We start from the raw sequence: 18,653 nt of genomic DNA, 5'->3' as shown, positions 1-18,653 counted from the left end.
ATTTCAACACATGGTAATACCCTGGACTTATCAAATGTCCCGTGACCAGAAACTTGGGCCCAGTTCAAATTCTGTATTGAACTGGGGCTTTCCAAGGTGGGAAGATTGGGCTGAGATCCAAGGAGTTTTCATAGAATTGGGAACAGTTGTAGGTACATTTCTCCCTAGCAGTGTTTTCATAGAATTGGGAACAGTTGTAAGTACATTTCTCCCTAGCAGTGTTCCTATAAACTAGAAATAGTATCTTTATCAAAACAACATAATAATGTAGGAAGATTGGAGTTAGAGAATAAGAGTTAAAGTCAAATTATGACCCTTTTGTGTAGCACATAAGTTACATTACACCAGGCAGATTATCATCAGCAGGGAAAGAATCTGTCAAATAGTACAGTGATTTTAAAAATGGATTTCACTTGTTTTGGGTATCTCATGAGTATGAAGCATCCCTGGTGGTGCAGTGGTAAAGAACCAGTCTATCAATTCAGGAGCTGTGGGTTCAATCCCTGGGTCAGGAAGATCCCCTGGAAAAGGAAATGGCAACCCAGTCTAGTATTCTTGCCTGTAGAATTCCCAAGGATAGAGGAGCCGGGTGTGCTACAGTCTGTGGAGCTGCAAAGAGGCAGACACGACTGAGCAACTAAACGACAACAATCACAAGAGGATAGCCAACTAAATTTCTTCATGTGATACTTTCTAAAAAGCACTATCATATTTCATACTAAAACACAAAATGCATATATGTATATAAATGCATGCATGTTTATGCATTAAATTATATAATATTTATACACTAATATCTTATAATCCTTGGGGCTTCTTTGGTGGCTGAGATGGTAAAAGAATCTGCCTGCAATGCAGGAGATCCAGGTTCAATTCTTGGGTCAGGAAGATCCCCTGGAGAAAGGAATGGCTGCCCACTCCAGCATTCTCTTGTCCATGAGAATTGCATGGACAGAGGGGCCTGGTGGTCTACAGTCCATAGGGTTACAGAGACAGACATGACTGAGTGACTAATACTTTAATTACCTTCACTTTCACCTTATAATCCTAACTTTAGGCTAAAGAGTGGAAATAAATTTGAACCTACAGCATGATTTAGAACAATTTATCCTTCACATACACTGTCTTCAAAAATTTCATCCCTGATATTTTTGGATACTATTTTGCCCATCTAATTTACTTTCTATTTACAGCACCTTAAAAAAGTCTTGTCCACCAGTAGATGCTCGATAATTGCTTATAAACCACATAGATTAAAGCGGCTGTCAAGATGAGATAATATATAAATACGTATGAGTTAAACAAATGCTATATTCTCAGTGTGTCTTCACTCTTCACTAGTCATGAACACCAGCTCTCCATAGCATCTGATCTAACTGAAGGAATCCCATAAAAGAGCTCAGTTCAGCTGTTTTATCTTTGGAGTAGAGTTTTATTTGGCTGCAGCAGCATGATGGCAATTTCCCCGCTGATGCTTAAGCTCTATTTTGCTCTTATTCAGTTTTCCAAGAAACCTACCTTCATTTTTAGGAGGCTACATCACCAAATGAGGCAATTAAACCCAAAAGAAATCTACTTCTTCAGAACCTTTTTATCCCATGCTAGATATCCGTACTTTCCAGAAACATCTCATTATTATGACACTTTCATGCCTTCTATCTTCATACTCCCTAATATCAGTGAGAAATCAGTAGCATTTTTTCCCTATAATTTCACACCGAGCAGATAACCTCTCTAGATGTTTCATTATACCAGTGGAAGGAGACTGAATTATGGTTTGTGCTCAAAGAGAGAATGACAGTAAGCCAGCAGAGATTTTTTTATGCTATATCACTGTTTAACCCAAGCAACAAGACATTTTTGTTCTTCATCTTTAACTGTGCACTGAAATATATATATATATATATATATATATATATATATATATATATATAGTTGCTATTTTAGTCTCTAAGTTGTGTCCAACTCTTTTGCAACCCCATGGACTGTAGCCTGCCAGGCTCCCCATCCAGGGGATTTTCTAAGCAAGAATCCTGGAGTGGGTTGCCATTTCCTTCTCCAGGGGATCTTCCCAACCCAAGGATCAAACTCACATCTCCTACATTGGCAGGCAGATTCTTTACCACTGAGCCACCAAAGGAGATACACACGCATATATTTATACTTTAAACTGAGAAAATACTGAGAGAAATTTGCATAACTAATCAGAAAATATGTTAAGATCTAGATTCTCTGGTCTTTTAAAAAGAAATATTTTATATTAACTCAGTGCATAAAGAACTTTTTCAGCATTCAAAGAGGAGTAATCTATTAGATCTGCTTTTAGTGAGTTCTGCTTAAAACTGTTAGATACTAGTTCCTTGGGAATCAGGGCATTATCTGACTTGCTTTTGTATCCTCTGTACTAGGAGAGTCTCAATCAGGGGGCCCAACAGAATTTTCTCTGATAATACCAATGCTCTCTCTGCTGTCCCATGCAGTAGCCAGTAGTCATATATGAACTTCTGAAATGTGACTGATGAGGCACTGGATTTTTAGTTTTCAATTCTGTTTAAATTTTAAGTGCTATTTGACAGTTGTGGTTAGTGTGCCTGAATTTTTAATTTTATTTTACATCAATATGTTGAACTGCAAATCGATACATGTAGCTAATGGTAACTGTACTGGACCATGGACGTCTAGGACTTAGCATAAAAGAATAATTTTGAATGACTGACTGAATGAATAAATGATGAATAAGTACAGAATGACTCACCCTTGCTTCAAACTTTTCTAACATGCGTAAACAACCCATCTTCACAAGCCTACCTCTGATTCTTCCACTAATATACATCACTGTAGAAGACATGCTGCTGCTGCTGCTAAGTCGCTTCAGTTGTGTCCGACTCTGTGCGACCTCATAGACGGCAGCCCACCAGGCTCCGCCATCCCTGGGATTCTCCAAGCAAGAACACTGGAGTGGGTTGCCATTTCCTTCTCCCATGCATGAAAGTGAAAAGTGAAGTGAAGTCGCTCAGTAGAAGACATAATAATACCTCGCTAGTTGACCACCGAACCTGAATGGGTTCCTTTTAGCTTCTGTTGCTGGGAATGCCGCAGCATAAGCCTTTAGTGTCTTCCATCCTGTAATACCTGAAAACATTTCTGCAGTGAAAGAATTTTGAAACTATACCAGCATTTGTATGTTACCTACAAAGATAGAACGCCAGTGCTTAAATTTATTTCTTTTTACTGCTAGTCTATTGCCACGTATATGACACAAAACTGGACCAGCTGATGGGTTCACAGTCAACTTTGCCTTCATCATTGTCCTGGATATCCACTCAAATCACCACACAGTGCAGTTAATAATTGGAAACCGGGTTAAGTGACTTAAAAAAAAAGAAAGAAAGAGCTAGACAGAACTGTGATTTACTTGGTTTGCTTAATTTATAGAATCATGATGAATGACTATTACTGATACATATTATCTTTGCCACACATTAAGTACAAATCAGATTCTACCAGCAAGTGTTAACCAGCTAGCTATTCACAAAATGGCAATGCTGTGTCACATTTTATGGGATAATAGAGTGTTTTCTGCTCATAAAGCTTCAAAATTTAGTTAGGGATGCAAAGATGTCCAAGAAGCAAAATTAGACAACGAACAAGTCTGCAACAGCCTGCTAAACAGGGAGAGGATGATTGCAGGGAAAGTAATAAAATCCATAAATGGTTGATTACATAGTAATCAAGCCAAATACAAACTATCAATAAGGTATTGTATTAGCTTTATTACCTTATGATTACACTACTGAGTGTCCCACTTTAGTTGCAAGTGCAAGGCAGTTGGAATTATGTTTCCATTTGATCCCATTAGGGGCAGGAAACCTCCTTCTATTGATTGCATACTAGAGGCCAGGTAAGACTTGGGGGCTTCCCATAGATTATCACATTTCATCTTTACAATCTGGTAATGAAACTGAGAAGGACTCTGTGGGGCTGGTGGGCATGGAAACCTTTTTTTCCCATTTCTTATAGGCAAGACTCCAGCCTCCATGGCCTTTGCTGAGTTTCAAATGGCAGTTTAGAATAGTTGGTAATCAAGGGAGGAACAGCCAAGAAATCAGCTGAGACAGGATTCACAGGACCACAAAAGGGCATCAAGATGAGGAGACTGATCACCTGAGACCCTGAACATGCCCTAGTGTTGGCAGCAATCCCATAACAGGAGGGAAAGGGAGAGGACACAGCTTTTGAAAGAATGACATAGCCCCAGGACACAGCATAAACCGATTCGAATCAACTGGCTCCAAGATGGCAGACAAGACCAGATCTTGATCCTCAAGCAGCAAGTGAAGGGATACACCCAGAGGGGCCGTGACAGTTCCAAGGCCCTGTCAAAAGACCACCGAGTGGGCGGTGGACCAAATCCCGGAAATTTCCACCCCTTCCAAAATACAGTCGGAATAACCCTCCCACTCATTAGCATATGAAATTACCCAGCCTATAAAAACTAACCAGGCCACATTTTGCGGCCACACTCGCCCTCCGCGATGGCTCACACTCCGTCTGTGGCGTGCGCTTCTCTCTGAATCTGAATAAATCCGCTTCTTACTTATCACTCTGTCTCTCTCTGAATTTTTTCTGTGATGAGACATTAAGAACCTGAGATTTCTTAGACCCTGAAACCAGGTGCCATGGGTTTGGCTGGGTTCCAGTCCCAGTCTGAGGTAAACGGTTGCCCCACCCTTAAACTGTTGCTGTGAAACTCCTTGTCAAGTCCTCTTGGGTTGGGACGCACAGTTTTTCAGAGAGGCAGGAGACCACTGTGTCCTTCTTTGCCTGGAAAAGCAATAAAGCTATTCTTTTCTACCTCAAAAACTCTTATCTCCAAGGTTTGATTTGGCACCCATGTACAAAGAGGCTGAGCTTTCAGAATAAAGAAGACGAGTAAATAATATCTCCAACTTATAATTGAGGACAATAAGGTTTCAAGGATTAAGAAACTTGGGATGCCCCTGGTGGTCCAGTGGTTAAGATTTTACCTTCCAATGCAGGGAGTGCAGGTTTGATCTGAGGTTCAAGCTAAGATCCCACAAGCTTCATGACCAAAAAATCAAAACATGAAACAGAAGCAACGAATTGTAACAAATTCCATAAAGACTTTAAAAATGATCCACATGACAAAAAAAATCTTAAGAAAGAAAGATTAAGACAATTCTCCTAAGAAATAGGCAGTAATATTTGGAGACATAATATTCAGAGACTTTCCAAGTTCCGTAACAACTATACAAGACGAGTCTTTATAGAATAAAAAGAAAGAAAGAAAGAAAGAAAAAAAAAGACCCAGGGATGGATGAAAAAGGCAAATATATCTATTTCTCTAGATAATATATCCTAAAGTCACTCAATTTGGTGGTTGCTTTCACTCGCCTTTTCAGTGTAAAGAATATAATGGACTAAGAATATTACTTACAACACTTAACTATAAAAGGGTTTTGTGGATAATTGGGTTGTGGTCTAGCAAATAGGCTCCCCACTCTAACTCGAGCCTCCAGACAGTATGTGGTCCATTTTAACATCCTTCAAGATTAAACTGCCTTAACAGCATCTTAAAGGACCCCAAATAATAATTCAAAAATCCTCCACATGTGGCATGAAAAGATTAGACAAGTCTTAAGCAGGCAGGGACTTAAATCCGGCTGATAATACAGTGCAGAAATTACATACCATAAAGGCAGAGGGAAGGAGCAAGGAGTTAGCCCAAGGAAGATATAATCAGGAGACACAAACCTGCCTATAAATCAAGCCTTTGTATTCTGGGTGATTATTTCATAAACTGGATCTTGGGCTGGTGATCTCTTTAAATGATTACCGCAGTATGTATGCACTTTCAGAAACACTTGCTGGCTGATTCATATTTCAGACGTATTTTCTATCAGGGTTGATTCCTTGAGAATATGGTTTTCATAATAGAGTTTATATTTTCAAATAATATGAAAAACTTGAAATTCAATTTGTATAAAACCTATGTCATTTTAGTGCACAATTACTACATCACATTTGGAAAAACTGTGATAAAATGAGCAAGCAATTGCATACCCAGACAGGACCCATTTTCAAAAGATAAGATCATTTTGTCAGGGAGAGAAAAATGAAAACATCCCCCCTGCCTCTGCCTCTAGATTCTGAAATTCTAACCAAGTAATAAACTCAGCCTTTGAACTTTCTCTAAAAACATAGAAAGATGAGGTTATAAGAAGCTGAGAGAGAAGAGAAAGAGGAGGAGAAAGACAGGGGAGGAAGGGGAGGGAGAGAAGAAACAGCACAGGAGGGGAGGGAAGGGGGCAACAAAGCACGGGATCTCTAAGATGCTGGATCTTACTCAGAAATCAGTGTTTTATTGAACAGGCTTGGGGAAGATGAAGTGCTCCTTATCCTAGAAATAGTTTTAAATTGCCAAAGTGGCATTTTTGTGTTAACACAGAAGATAAAATACACATGTCCTACCTATTAGTTATGATAACATTATTTATTCATCCTAATATCTGTAATAAAGGCAGCGAGTGAGCGCCACAAGACTCTTAATCTAAATGAATTGAAGGAGGTAGCTGTTTTGCACATGTAAAAAGCTATTCTAAAAGTACTGTGTATCTAGCCTGAACTACTCCTGTCTACCCAGCTACTCAGTAAGAGATTAATTATTCAAGAAAGGTTCTCAATGAAACACAATCAGGTCACCCTCCAATAAACAATGGTCTGTGAAGGAAATAATTCTTACTCCATATAGTGTAAAAAGAGAGGTGATTTAATAAAACAATTGTTGTCATTAAAGGCCAAAATATGGTTAGCATTCTAAGGCCACTATCACTACACTTAGTGAAGAAATTAAGACACCTTCATGTGTCAGAAACAGGATAATTTTCCACTTTCATTTTCTGGAGAAAACATAACTTGCATGCGATGATAATACCAACAAGCAACAGATTTTATTCATTCGAGTTTTTAATTTTATTTTATGCCTTATTATCATTTATGCTTAAATTTTAAGTAAATGCTTACAGAGACCAGTGCCCAGTGTGGCTTTCTATAAAAATTCTCAGACTACTTTCTGAAGGAGAAAGAATGGATGATATATAAAGGATCAAGGTGGCTGTCTTTGTAATAAAGTCTTTGTAATAAAGCACTTATTTGAGGAGGAGGACAAGATGATTTAGGCATAAAAACTGCCTAGATGGTACGTGAAAGCAAGCAGGATCCTGTGGGGCTCCTGGACATGATGGACACAGAAGCCTTCCCATCCTTTCCATTCCACACCCCACCCCGTTCCCTGTAGGGAACAGATCGCAGCCTCCATGACCTTCCTGGAGTTCCAAAAAGCAGATTCGAACAGTTGCTAATCCAGGAAGGAAAGGGATGCAAAGACAAGGAAGGAAGGGCTAAGAAACAACACTGCAGCTTTGGGGCAGGGGCCTGGGTCTGCCTCAAGGGCTACACGCAACAATGCCTGTAAGTCCTTGATGGAATTACAACCCAGCAAATGGAAGATGGCAGCATTCTTCAACTGGAGAAGACCACTCATGCATGCGTGTGTGCTAAGTCGCTTCAGTCATGTCCAACTCTTTGCCACCCCATGGATTGTAGCCCGCCAGGCTCCTCTGTCCATGGGATTCTCCAGGCAAGAATACTGGAGTGGACTGCCATGCCCTCCTGCAGGGGATCTTCCTGACTCAGAGATAGAACCGGCATCTCCTGCATTGGCAGGCAAGTTCTTTTCCAGTAGTGCCACCTGGGAAGCCCAAAGACCACTTGAGACCAGACTAAAGGAACCAGCTCATAAAGATTATATCAAGAGAAGAGATAAAAAGGAATGCAAGCAATTATACTCTTGAACATAAAACTCCTCAGCAAACTCCCCTGGGTGGGGACACATAGTTTTTGAGGGTAGGAGTCCACTGTGTCCCCCTTTGACTGGCAAAGCAATAAAGCTATTCTTTTCTAATTCACCCAAAACTCTTATCTCCAAGATTCAATTTGGTACCACACACAGAGGCTGAGCATACGCCAGAGGCCATCACAGGTAAGGGGCTCATAAGCAAATCTACGATTCAGAGTTCTTACATTTCATTGAACAAATTCTTACAAGTTTCCTTACCTATTTTATTATTGTTACATATTTAAAACATTTGCTTCCTTAAGAAGCTTCTTAGAGCTTTAAGTGCTATTACTCATTACATAGCTATGCTTTCTTAATGTGTCTCAGTCACTGTGAACAGCATTAGAAACACAGTGGATATTCATTAAATATACTTGTCAGTTGAATTATGCCATTGCTTGCGCTTTATAAAAGCTAATGCCATATGTGTGTAATACAAATAATCACAGACTGATTTTTTTTATTATTAATTATACCAAACACATTGTATCATGAGTACTTTTTTTTTTTTTAATGAAATGAGGTATTACTATTAGTCAGTTTCGAAGTGGAAGACTTTCTTCTCTCTTGACTTGGAAAGGCTGGCCTTTAAAAAAAAATTCTGGAAATTGATTTTCAAGCTGGATACTTAGGAAAAGTGGTATTGATAGAAGAAAAAGAACATTGCTCAGTCTTAGAAATGAGGCTGACTGAAGAATTTTTATCAGCAATGTAATGTAATCATAGCCAGTCAGCCCAGAAAAGTACACAAAAACAATTCCAGGGATAATAGTTGGATTAGGAAGCAAAGAATTCAGACAATCCATAGAAATTGGATCTTCTGAAAATGAACATGCTTTTAAAGTTTAAGTTCTACCATGAAAAAACTAAACAAGATCTTTTTAGAGAATTTTTATGGGTTTTTCAACTATCAGTCTGTGTACACAATATGGCATATACCATTTAAACATATATATATATATATATTTTTGACCTAATTTGTTTTTATTCAGGTTTATTGATTAAAAATACCAAATATTTATAAAAGTCATTGATTATCTATATATATGTATGATCTATAAAGAGAGAGTCAATGGGAAAATTGATGTCTCAAATTATATGTGACCATTAACACTATGAAGTGGAAATCAGCATTATTTACTGATTTAAACCCAAAGAGCAACAAAACATTCTTTAGAAGAGAACCCTGGAAGCAGGAGCACCTTTGCTGGCACATGACAGGAAGCTGCACCAGGCCCCGTGCTCAGGAGGGCCCCACGTAGAGCGTGGAGTGATGTGCTGCTGTAGTTTCTGGGTCCTGCAAACTATTTAGCTGGTCCTGCTTGGGTGCCTGCATTTTCTATATATGACCTGAAATCTGCACATTTCTATGGCTTTAAATATGCTGTGTGAGGTTTTATTTCTGTGATGCACGTATCTCTCAGACTTGTACAGCTTAGTCTTCTCCTCACTCCCCAACAAATCCTTTATCCCAATCTGTTCTCATCTGGTCTTTTGAAGTCTTAGCTACATGAGAAAAGGAACAGAGATTCTTCTGCCCAGAGTAAAACATGGTCCCAGCACCCAGACTACCTCTCAGAATCTTCTCTAACTTGCTGATTTCAAATCCCTAACAAGTAACCTAATCCAAAGATTATTTTCTCTTATTTACCAATTAAAATATTTCTGATTTCTACTTCATGTTCTTCCAAAAGCATGTGAGGTGATTTTGAAGATAGAGTTTTAAATAAAATGATTGGGAATACAAATAAAACAGCATCATTTGAAAAAAAAAATACAAACAGGAGTAGATGAAACTAGGTGTCTAAATGTCTAAATAACGGATGTACTTCATTAGAAGTAGTCATTTAGTTCATTTAACCGTTAGATTACAACTTTTTAAAACTCTTAACAAAATAAAGTTGGCAAACAACTCATTGACAATCAATCTTTCCAAATAACATCAGAAGTTTTAGTAGAAAATTCATAATGTTGTAAGAAATACAGAACTCTCTTTTAAAAGTGCAGTTTGGGGGCTGTTTGTTCCTTGATAAAAGGAGAAATCACTAAATTATAATTTGGTCAGAGAACATTTAGCAGCATTATTTTGTTTGTGGAGCTTAATATAGCCATTTACATGACAGGATAGTGAGATTGCCCAGTAGAAATTATCAATTTACATTTCTTGAATCTGGGTTTGCTTTTGGAAGCTTCTGTACGGCATTCAGTGCATGAGCAAGTTCCTGAATAAGCCCCTGTACTGAGAAGTCCTACACCATTGGTTTTTCTCTGATGTAATACTTTTCATACACAAACTTGGAAAAATCTGAAAAAAAAAAAATCAGTGCAGGAGGCTGAACCCCAATGCTGATGATGAAGTTCTGGCAGCTAGAGTCACTCATTCACTCGGGAGTGGAAATGTAGACCGGATGGATTGATCAGGCCTTTCTAGTTGTTAATTTGTTGCTCTGCAGACCCACCAAAGTGAGGAGGCCATTTTGTAAAAGTTATCTTATCTTTAAAAACCTTCAGGGTAAATGTGTTGCTCCAGAAATCTATTTTGTCACCTCAATAAACTACTATGAAGGGATTCAAAGATATCACCTATGAAAATGAGCACTTCCTAACTTGGCCCTTCCCGTCGCATACTCACGCTCAGGCTGAGTGGCCACCTTGATGGGCTGAGAGCTCTCCCCAGGCCCCCACTGGTTGTAGGCTGCAACCCGGAAGGTGTACATGGCTTCTGGCTTCAGGTTCCCCACGGTGAACTGGAGGGACCCGGGCTGCGACGTGTTCACTGCTCGTTCCCTGGGAAACAAAAGTCACAGGAAAAGATGATTCCCATATGAACACTTTCAGGCACAACCTTTACTTAACAAGCGAGAGCAGTAAGGTGGATCCAAAGGTTCCTTTCCTGTCGACGCTGCATGTAAGGCAAGGTCTCAGAGGCTCACTCTGGGAGGCAAACGGACTGGAAGGGCCTACAAATAAATGTTGCAGGGTTTCTGGGGAGTTCAAGTTTATGCCATTCCCATGAACCTTGCGTACTAAAGTCTTTCCCCTTGACACTTTACCATTTAGCGTCAAACTCATAACAAAGAGCTAGTAAAATAAGAATGAACATCTGGAGTGCAGGCAGGAAGATGCATTTTGCAAACACTGAGCTAATGACAGAAATTAGGGTTTCGATTATTCCACAAATCAGTCTTTGTCAGTACTGCCAACCAATGCGTTATTTTCTTCCATTATAGGAAAGGGAAAGGCAGATGCTAAATGCCGATGTGTATAGAGATTGAAGTCCTGTGGTTATGTTAAGTGAAGTTAGTAAAAGGAAGTAGACTCCCTCCTGTGTGAGGAGGAAGTACAATACACATCTTCTTGCCTTTTCTTCAAGCCACTACTATATGATGATTCCCATTCATTTTCCAATTAAAACCTTCCTTAGTGTGTGTGCATATGCTAAGTCACTTCAGTTGTGTCTGACACTTTGTGACTCTATGGACTGTAGCCTGCCAGGCTTCTTGGTCCATGGGATATTCCAGGCAAGAAAACTGGAGTGGTTTGCCAAGGCCTCCTCCAGGGGATCTTCCTTAGTGGTTCCAAACAAATGAATTAATATGCTGATCATGGTGGGATTTATAGTACATATTAAGAGAAGACAAAGCCTATGGATATAGATCCTAACACATTAGAAACAAGAACCTCTGAAGTATGCTTTAAGGACATACATGGTTTCAGATATTTATATCCTCACAGGTCTCGGGTAATTGAATGTGAAGAAAGAGTTCCTTCTAAGCCACTCAACTGTTTCTTAAGGTTTCTATTTCTAGATGCTACCTCTTGCATCTCAGTGGAATTATATGTTCATTTCAATTTTACAAGTTTTATTTTGTTTCAGGGAGATATTCCAAATGAAATCTGTTTTTCTGACAGGGCAAATTAAGTTTCCAAAGAGAAAAGTGAAAGCAAAGTTCTAAGGGGATGAATGATGATTCTTGGGTATATATACACTCTTACTTTCACTGATATGACTGAGACTGGCTGGCTCCTCCTCAAACTCATTTCTCCTTCTCCACGCACTGGATCCTATGTCCTGGCCCTCGTGAAGCCTAGATGAACCCATGGGACTGGGTTTAACCAATGATGTCCATGCTGACTCCAGGCCTGGCGAGAGGAGCCACATAGCAGCAGGCAGACTTTGGAACCAAACACTGATGATGTGTGTGCTCAGTCGTTCAGTCATGTCCAACTCTTTGTGACCCCATGGACTGTAGCCTGCCAGGCTCCTCTGTTCATGGTATTTCCCAGGCAAGAATATGGGAGTGGGTTGTCATTTCCTACTGCAGGGTATAGTCTCAACCCAGGGATCAAACCTGCGTCTTTTGCATCTTCCTGCATTGGAAGGCAGATTCTTTACCATTGAGTCACTTGGGAAGCCCCACATCATGATGGAGGAGTCCAAATTCTGCAAGAATTCTGGAATGGACCTGTGAGAAGAACTGCCTGTCAATCAGGAACATCATTTTTTCTACTTTATAGAGTCAGAGAAACTAGAGCCATTATAAGCTTGAGGGTTTAGTTGTTATAGCAGTTAGCATGAGTTTATCTGGTACTGCTCGTAATTAAAATATGAAGCCTAGGTGTTAACCTAGGCAAGGAGGAGGGAGGCATGTGGTGTTAGTATTTAATAAGAACAGAGCTTTAGTTGGGAATTCTGGAGATAGAGGGTGGGGAGAGTTGCTCCACAGGTAAATGTATTTAATGCCATAGAACTCTGAACTTCAAAATGGTTAGAATTTTAAGTGCTATGTTATGTATATTTTATCACAATAAACAAATGAAACCCAAGCATCCCATATGAATCTGGATATAGCCCAGGTTTTGGCATTTCTGTCAGAGAAGGCAATGGCACCCACTCCAGCACTCTTGCCTGGAAAATCCCATGGATGGGGGGGCCTGGTGGGCTGCAGTCCATGGGGTCTGGAAGAGTCGGACACGACTGAGCGACTTCCCTTTCACTTTTCACTTTCCTGCATTGGAGAAGGAAATGGCAACCCACTCCCTTGCCTGGAGAATCCCAGGGACGGTGGAGCCGGGTGGGCTGCCATCTATGGGGTCGCACAGAGTCGGACACGGCTCAAGCAACTTAGCAGCAGCAGCAGGCATTCCTGTATGAGTACTGTGTTAAGTTGCCACAAGGCTGAATTATGACAGAGTTGGGGAGGGGTTTGGTGGGATTCCATAGTGACCTATAGTAAGACTAAGAAACATCAGATAATATCCCCATGTACCACACATCACACTCATTGACCCTATCAAACTAAAATTATTTAAGCCAATATATTACTTTTAAAAGAAAATCCTCATAATCAGATTGCACGCCTTATGAACGTACAGATTCCTGCATCTTATTTTCTTTCAGTAGGGGAGCTGCTATATGTATTTCTTCTCTTTTTATATAAATATGATGGTTTTATTAGCATTATTTTACAAATGCAAAAGTAAGATTTAGAGAAACAACATTTTTTTTTTTTTTGCAAAGGACTCATAGTCAGCAAATCCCAGTTAAGAGTGAGATCTGGGGCTTCATTCTTAGGTCCAGAATCAGTATCATTCAACAACAGGGGAAAACAAGGGGCCTATTTGGATCATGGGCACTTTGGGTAGAAGACATGGAATTCTACAAGGAAGAAGGGACACTGGGTGTTCAGAAACCACTGTGAGGATGAGGGTAACTATCACCTGTTGTGAGTCGTTTCATGATATATTTTCTAGACCTTTGAGCAACATCAGTTCAGTTCAGTTCAGTTCACTCAGTCGTGTCTGACTCTTTGCGACCCCATGAATTGCAGCACTCCAGGCCTCCCTGTCCATCACCAACTCCTGGAGTTCACCCAAACTCATGTAGGTCCAATTTGCATGCCAAACTGCTTGGGTATCTATAAGGAAGGACAGCTTTCATGATTGACTTTATTTAGGTAATTACTAAATAATTTTTGTGAAATAGCTGTGTTCTAGGATGTGCTGGCATAACCCATTGAAAAGGCACTCTTCAAAGGAAAAAAGACAAGAACATCTGGGTGTGTCCAGGTAAGAATATCAAAGATCATATGATAGAGACGTCACTCACATAAAAAGGGGATGATGGATTTCATCACAAGGAAGGGAGTTTAGGTTCCTATAATCTCCAGCAGCTTTTTTTTTTTTTTTTAATTTTTTAATTTTATTTTATTTTTTAACTTTACAATATTGTATTGGTTTTGCCACAGGTATACACGTGTTCCCCATCCTGAACCCTCCTCCCTCCTCCCTCCCCGTACCATCCCTCTGGGTCATCCCAGTGCACCAGCCCCAAGCATCCAGTATAGTGCATAGAACCTGGACTGGCGACTCATTTCATATATGATATTATACATGTTTCAATGCCATTCTCCCAAATCATCCCACCCTCTCCCTCTCCCACAGAGTCCAAAAGACTGTTCTATACATCAGTGTCTCTTTTGCTGTCTTGTATACAGGGTTATTATTACCATCTTTCTAAATTCCATATATATGCGTTAGTATACTGTATTGGTGTTTTCCTTTCTGGCTTACTTCACTCTGTATAATAACCTCCAGTTTCATCCACCTCATTAGAACATTGTTCATCGCAGCACTGTTTATAATAGCCAGGACATGGGATCCAGCAGCTTTCAAATATTAAGAGTTATGAAAAAGTTATGTTTATTGATATGGAAAACTAATATTTCTTCAATGTTATACACAATGTGAACAAAGAATCTTTACCACTAGTTTCTTCAACGTGGGCTCTTAATGGCTTTAAATACAGATTTAATCTAAGCATTTCCATGTTATGTGCCAATTTTCAGGAATCTACTTATCCTATCAGAGTGAGGTAACATCAAACTCCTAGGTAGATTAGGTAAAAGATTCAGGATTTTTAGGGCTTCCCAGATGGTGCAGTCATAAACAGTCTTCCTGCCAATGCAGGAGATGTGGGTTTGATCCCTGAGTTGGGAAGATTCCCTGGAGGAGAAAATGGCAACCCACTCCAGGGTTCTTGCCTGGAAAACCCCATGGACAAGAGCCTGATGTGCTGCAATCCATGGGGTCGCAAAGAGGGAGACATGACTGAGCGCACATGCACACACACAGCATTTTAAAGCCAAGGGCTGTTTTCCCAGCTTTCTCTTTAATTTATCTGAACCTCAGAGTTCTCAAGTGCTAACTGGTGCTATAAAAACATTTACCTCATAGAGTTTCTAGAGATTTCAATGAGATGCTGTATGTAAACCATATGAAGCAGTAGGCATGAAGCCTGGTATTCATGGAGTCTTCCATACATGGCACTTACTACTGCTTCTATTTCTATTATTATACAAAAAAAAAAAAAAAAATGACAACCTTATAGGAAAGAAGTGTTCTTGAGTCCAAAAGGACTTTCCACAATCTGAAGAGAGAAAGTAATAAGAGGTAAAATCACAAAGAAAAACATATAAATATTGACATTTTCTGTCAAGTTAATTTTGTTTACAGAGATAAGTCAAATCAAAAAAAGTTGCCCCACAGATGTCGAGAATAGACCTGTGCTTGCTTGAGAGGAGGAGGGGGAGTGGAGGAGGAATGGATTGGGAGCTTGGGGTCAGCAGACGCCAACTGTTACACAGAGAACGGATAAACAGCAAGGTCCTACTGTAGAGCAGAGGGAGCTACATTCAATATTTTGATAAACCATACTGGAAAAGAAAAGAAAAGAGAACATGTATATGCATATACACACATACACACATATATGAATACATGCATATGAATATATGCATGTATTCATATATAGTTACATATATATGAATCACTTTGCTGTACAACCAAAATGAACTCAACGATGTCAATCAGCTATACTTCAATTTTTTAAAGTCGTAAGAACTAGAGGCATCAGACAAGTTTCGATAATGAAAATGGCAATACTCTTTGAAAGGGAAGAGGCTTTGCCGGCAGCAATGGAGAAGGAATGGTGTCCCCCGAGTTTCCCAGCATAGTCCCCCAGCCCCGTGGTATCTGGGCTTTGGTGCCATGTTGCTTTGATGCTTCCTAGGCTCCTACGGGGTGACGTCAAATGTGACACCAATGAATTCCAAGAAAACAACATTTACGGCCATGTCACCCTCCACAGATGTGTTCAGTTACAAAGACTGGCAGGTGGCTTTTGATGACCCCATTTGTTCTTTAACAGCTGAAAGCAAACGTTTGTGAGTCGTCTCCCAACAAGGAAATAAAATTTGAATTTGGAAGGACAGCTTGTGACTTGTGTCTCTGGTTGCATGCTGCTGGCGATGGCAGGCACCTAAAGTAAACTCTCCATACCTCTGTCTTTAGGCAGTTAGCAATTAGGACTTCATTTTGCTCATTCTAGCCCATGTTCCTCTGTAAATGGGCAGATAAATGCACTAGGTTCTGAAGAACAGAGAGGTTAGGAGTTTGTCCAGTTACGTGTTCAGTGGGTACTGCCTGTCACCGCACCAACCACTCCTGGGAAAGCGGAGGGGGACCCTGGCTGCATCTCCAAGAAGTTTTCGCTGATGACTCTGAAGACATAATTACCCATCAAACCCATAGAACTCAGAGTCATGATCTGTGGTGGCAGATGAACTGTCCAGAATATCATCACTCCACTTATTTTCCACTTGCCTCTGAGTCAGTGTGGGCAAGTGAAGATTAAGTTGACTGAAGCAGAGAGACCAGAATCCACTCACGGCCTATTCCTTCACTGACCATCCACAGAGTATAAATTATATAGTCTGTCTTCTTCTGCTAGCTGGAAAAGGTGTAGGCAACTTGCCTTCTCTGACCTTCACGTGGAGACTAACAGGAGTTCGTTAATAAGAAGCACCTCTTTCTTGTAAATTCTGGTTCTCTGGGCTTTGGTTTACCTGGTTAAGGGTTCTTGGAAAATAACTACTATGTTCTAAAAGCATATACTCTGACCCAGTAACAATAATTCTGCTGCTTTGTTGAGATCAGGCTTTTCATCTAAAACCTCCTTATGGATAGGCTGGGGCCTGGGACCCTTTGCTGCAGTGCAGCTGTGCTTGCATCTGGATAACCCTGTCTTGGAGCAACAAAATACGAAGAAACTGTAAGGGACTAGAAGTAACTGCTTGCATGGGCACTTAGGGCAAATTCTGGATGGAAGATACAAAAAGACCAAAAAAGATACAAAGAGACCAAGTGCCACTTCTGAGGAGCCTGGAGCAAAACCAGGGTACTGGGCACGCCCTCTGCACACAACGCCACCTAAGAAGGCATGGGCAAACCATGCAACCCACTCCTCTGGCCTGATCCCCAGACACACCCCTATCCTCACCCCTTACAAGGAACAAGTTTCCGCTCCCCTCGGGGAGTTAGCAAGCAAGAGAACCTGTGGTTGGTTTTCTCTCCCTGCTGCTGCAGCAGGGTCCCCAGTAAAGCTTTGCCTAAATTTCTTGTCTGGACTCTGATCAATTTCTATTAAGAAGGCCAAGAACCCTTGTTGGTAACACTTAAATGCTGATACATATTAATTCAGGGAGTCACACATGGTGGCCCTTGAGCAGTATGCACTGAGCCCTAACTCTGGTTAGACTATATTGTCCTGCGCCTGGAACTGGCTCCTGATTTGGTTCCTACTTACTATGCATTGCATTAAAATAGCTTTCCTAGTTCTTTGTCGTTGGTCTTCCCAGTTCTGTCTTCTGTTGACAGAAACACTCTTCTCACATACATAGTCTGTCAAATCCATGCCCAAAACATCATGCTGGCTGCCATTCTATGGTTAATACAATATCCAAGTCTTGGGACAAGATTCAAAGACCTTTAAGACATGGCCCAACTGTTAACACAATCATCTGTAAATGGGTCACTCTGCCCCACAACACCCTGTCCATCCCTACCTTTGTCATTCTGACTTTCATTAATTCTTTTAATTTTGATTATCTTGGAGTTACCTTCTCCTGACTCAGTCCCTTCTCGGTTTGGCAGAAGCTTATTCATTCTTCAACTCTAACTCAAATAAATTCTCCTGGCTAGAGCTTTCCTACCATTACGTTCTCTGATTCAAGCAGCATAAAATACTATCTCCTTTGTGCTTCTGTTGCTTTTGGTTTACATGTCCACTGCAGCCTGTATCACATTGTAATGACAGACATGTTAGTCTCTCTGAATTAACTGTGAATTATTTCAGAAGAGAAGTCATATTCCATTCATATCCTATTGACACTCAGCCTGCATATACTCACTACAGATAAAGAATGCCTATGCTACACGGGAGCCACCTAGATGTCCATTGACAGATGAATGGATAAAGGAATTGTGGTACATATATGCAATGGAATAGTACTCGGCCATAAAAAGAAACAGATTTGAGTCAGTTCTAGTAAGGTGGATAAACCTAGAGCCTGTTACACAGAGTGAAGTAAGTCAGAAAGAGAAAAAATATCTATTAACACATGTATACGGAATCTGCAAAAATAGTACTGATGAACATTTGCAGAGCAGGAATAGAGACACAGACATAGAGAACAGACTTGTGGAAACAGCGGGGAAGGAGAGGGTGGGAATTGAGAGAGTAGCCTTGAAAGATACATATTACCATATGCAAAACAGACAGCTAGTAGAAAGTTGCTGTATAACACAGGAAGCTCAACCTGGAGCTCTGTGACAGTCTAGAGGGATGGGAGCCCAAGAGGAAGGGGGCATATGTACACCTCTGGCTGCTTCACGT

General features: G+C 40.3%; 1 protein-coding gene across 11 annotated transcripts in view; it reads right to left on the bottom strand.

Annotated features, from left to right (window-relative positions):
- Positions 1-18,653, bottom strand: part of DCC (DCC netrin 1 receptor) — a 1,416,568-nt gene that overhangs the window by 393,628 nt on the left and 1,004,287 nt on the right. For all 11 annotated transcript variants that reach the window (XM_055559274.1, XM_055559275.1, XM_055559276.1 and 8 more), the window contains one exon: positions 10,551-10,705. In XM_055559274.1, coding sequence (XP_055415249.1) covers positions 10,551-10,705 — 155 coding nt within the window. The remainder of the gene's footprint in view (positions 1-10,550; positions 10,706-18,653) is intronic.

Source organism: Bubalus kerabau, chromosome 21, assembly GCF_029407905.1.
Source record: "Bubalus kerabau isolate K-KA32 ecotype Philippines breed swamp buffalo chromosome 21, PCC_UOA_SB_1v2, whole genome shotgun sequence".
Classification (NCBI taxonomy): domain Eukaryota; kingdom Metazoa; phylum Chordata; class Mammalia; order Artiodactyla; family Bovidae; genus Bubalus; species Bubalus kerabau.
The sequence above is the reverse complement of the archived record's forward strand: the minus strand, read 5'-3'. Positions and strand labels throughout refer to the sequence as shown.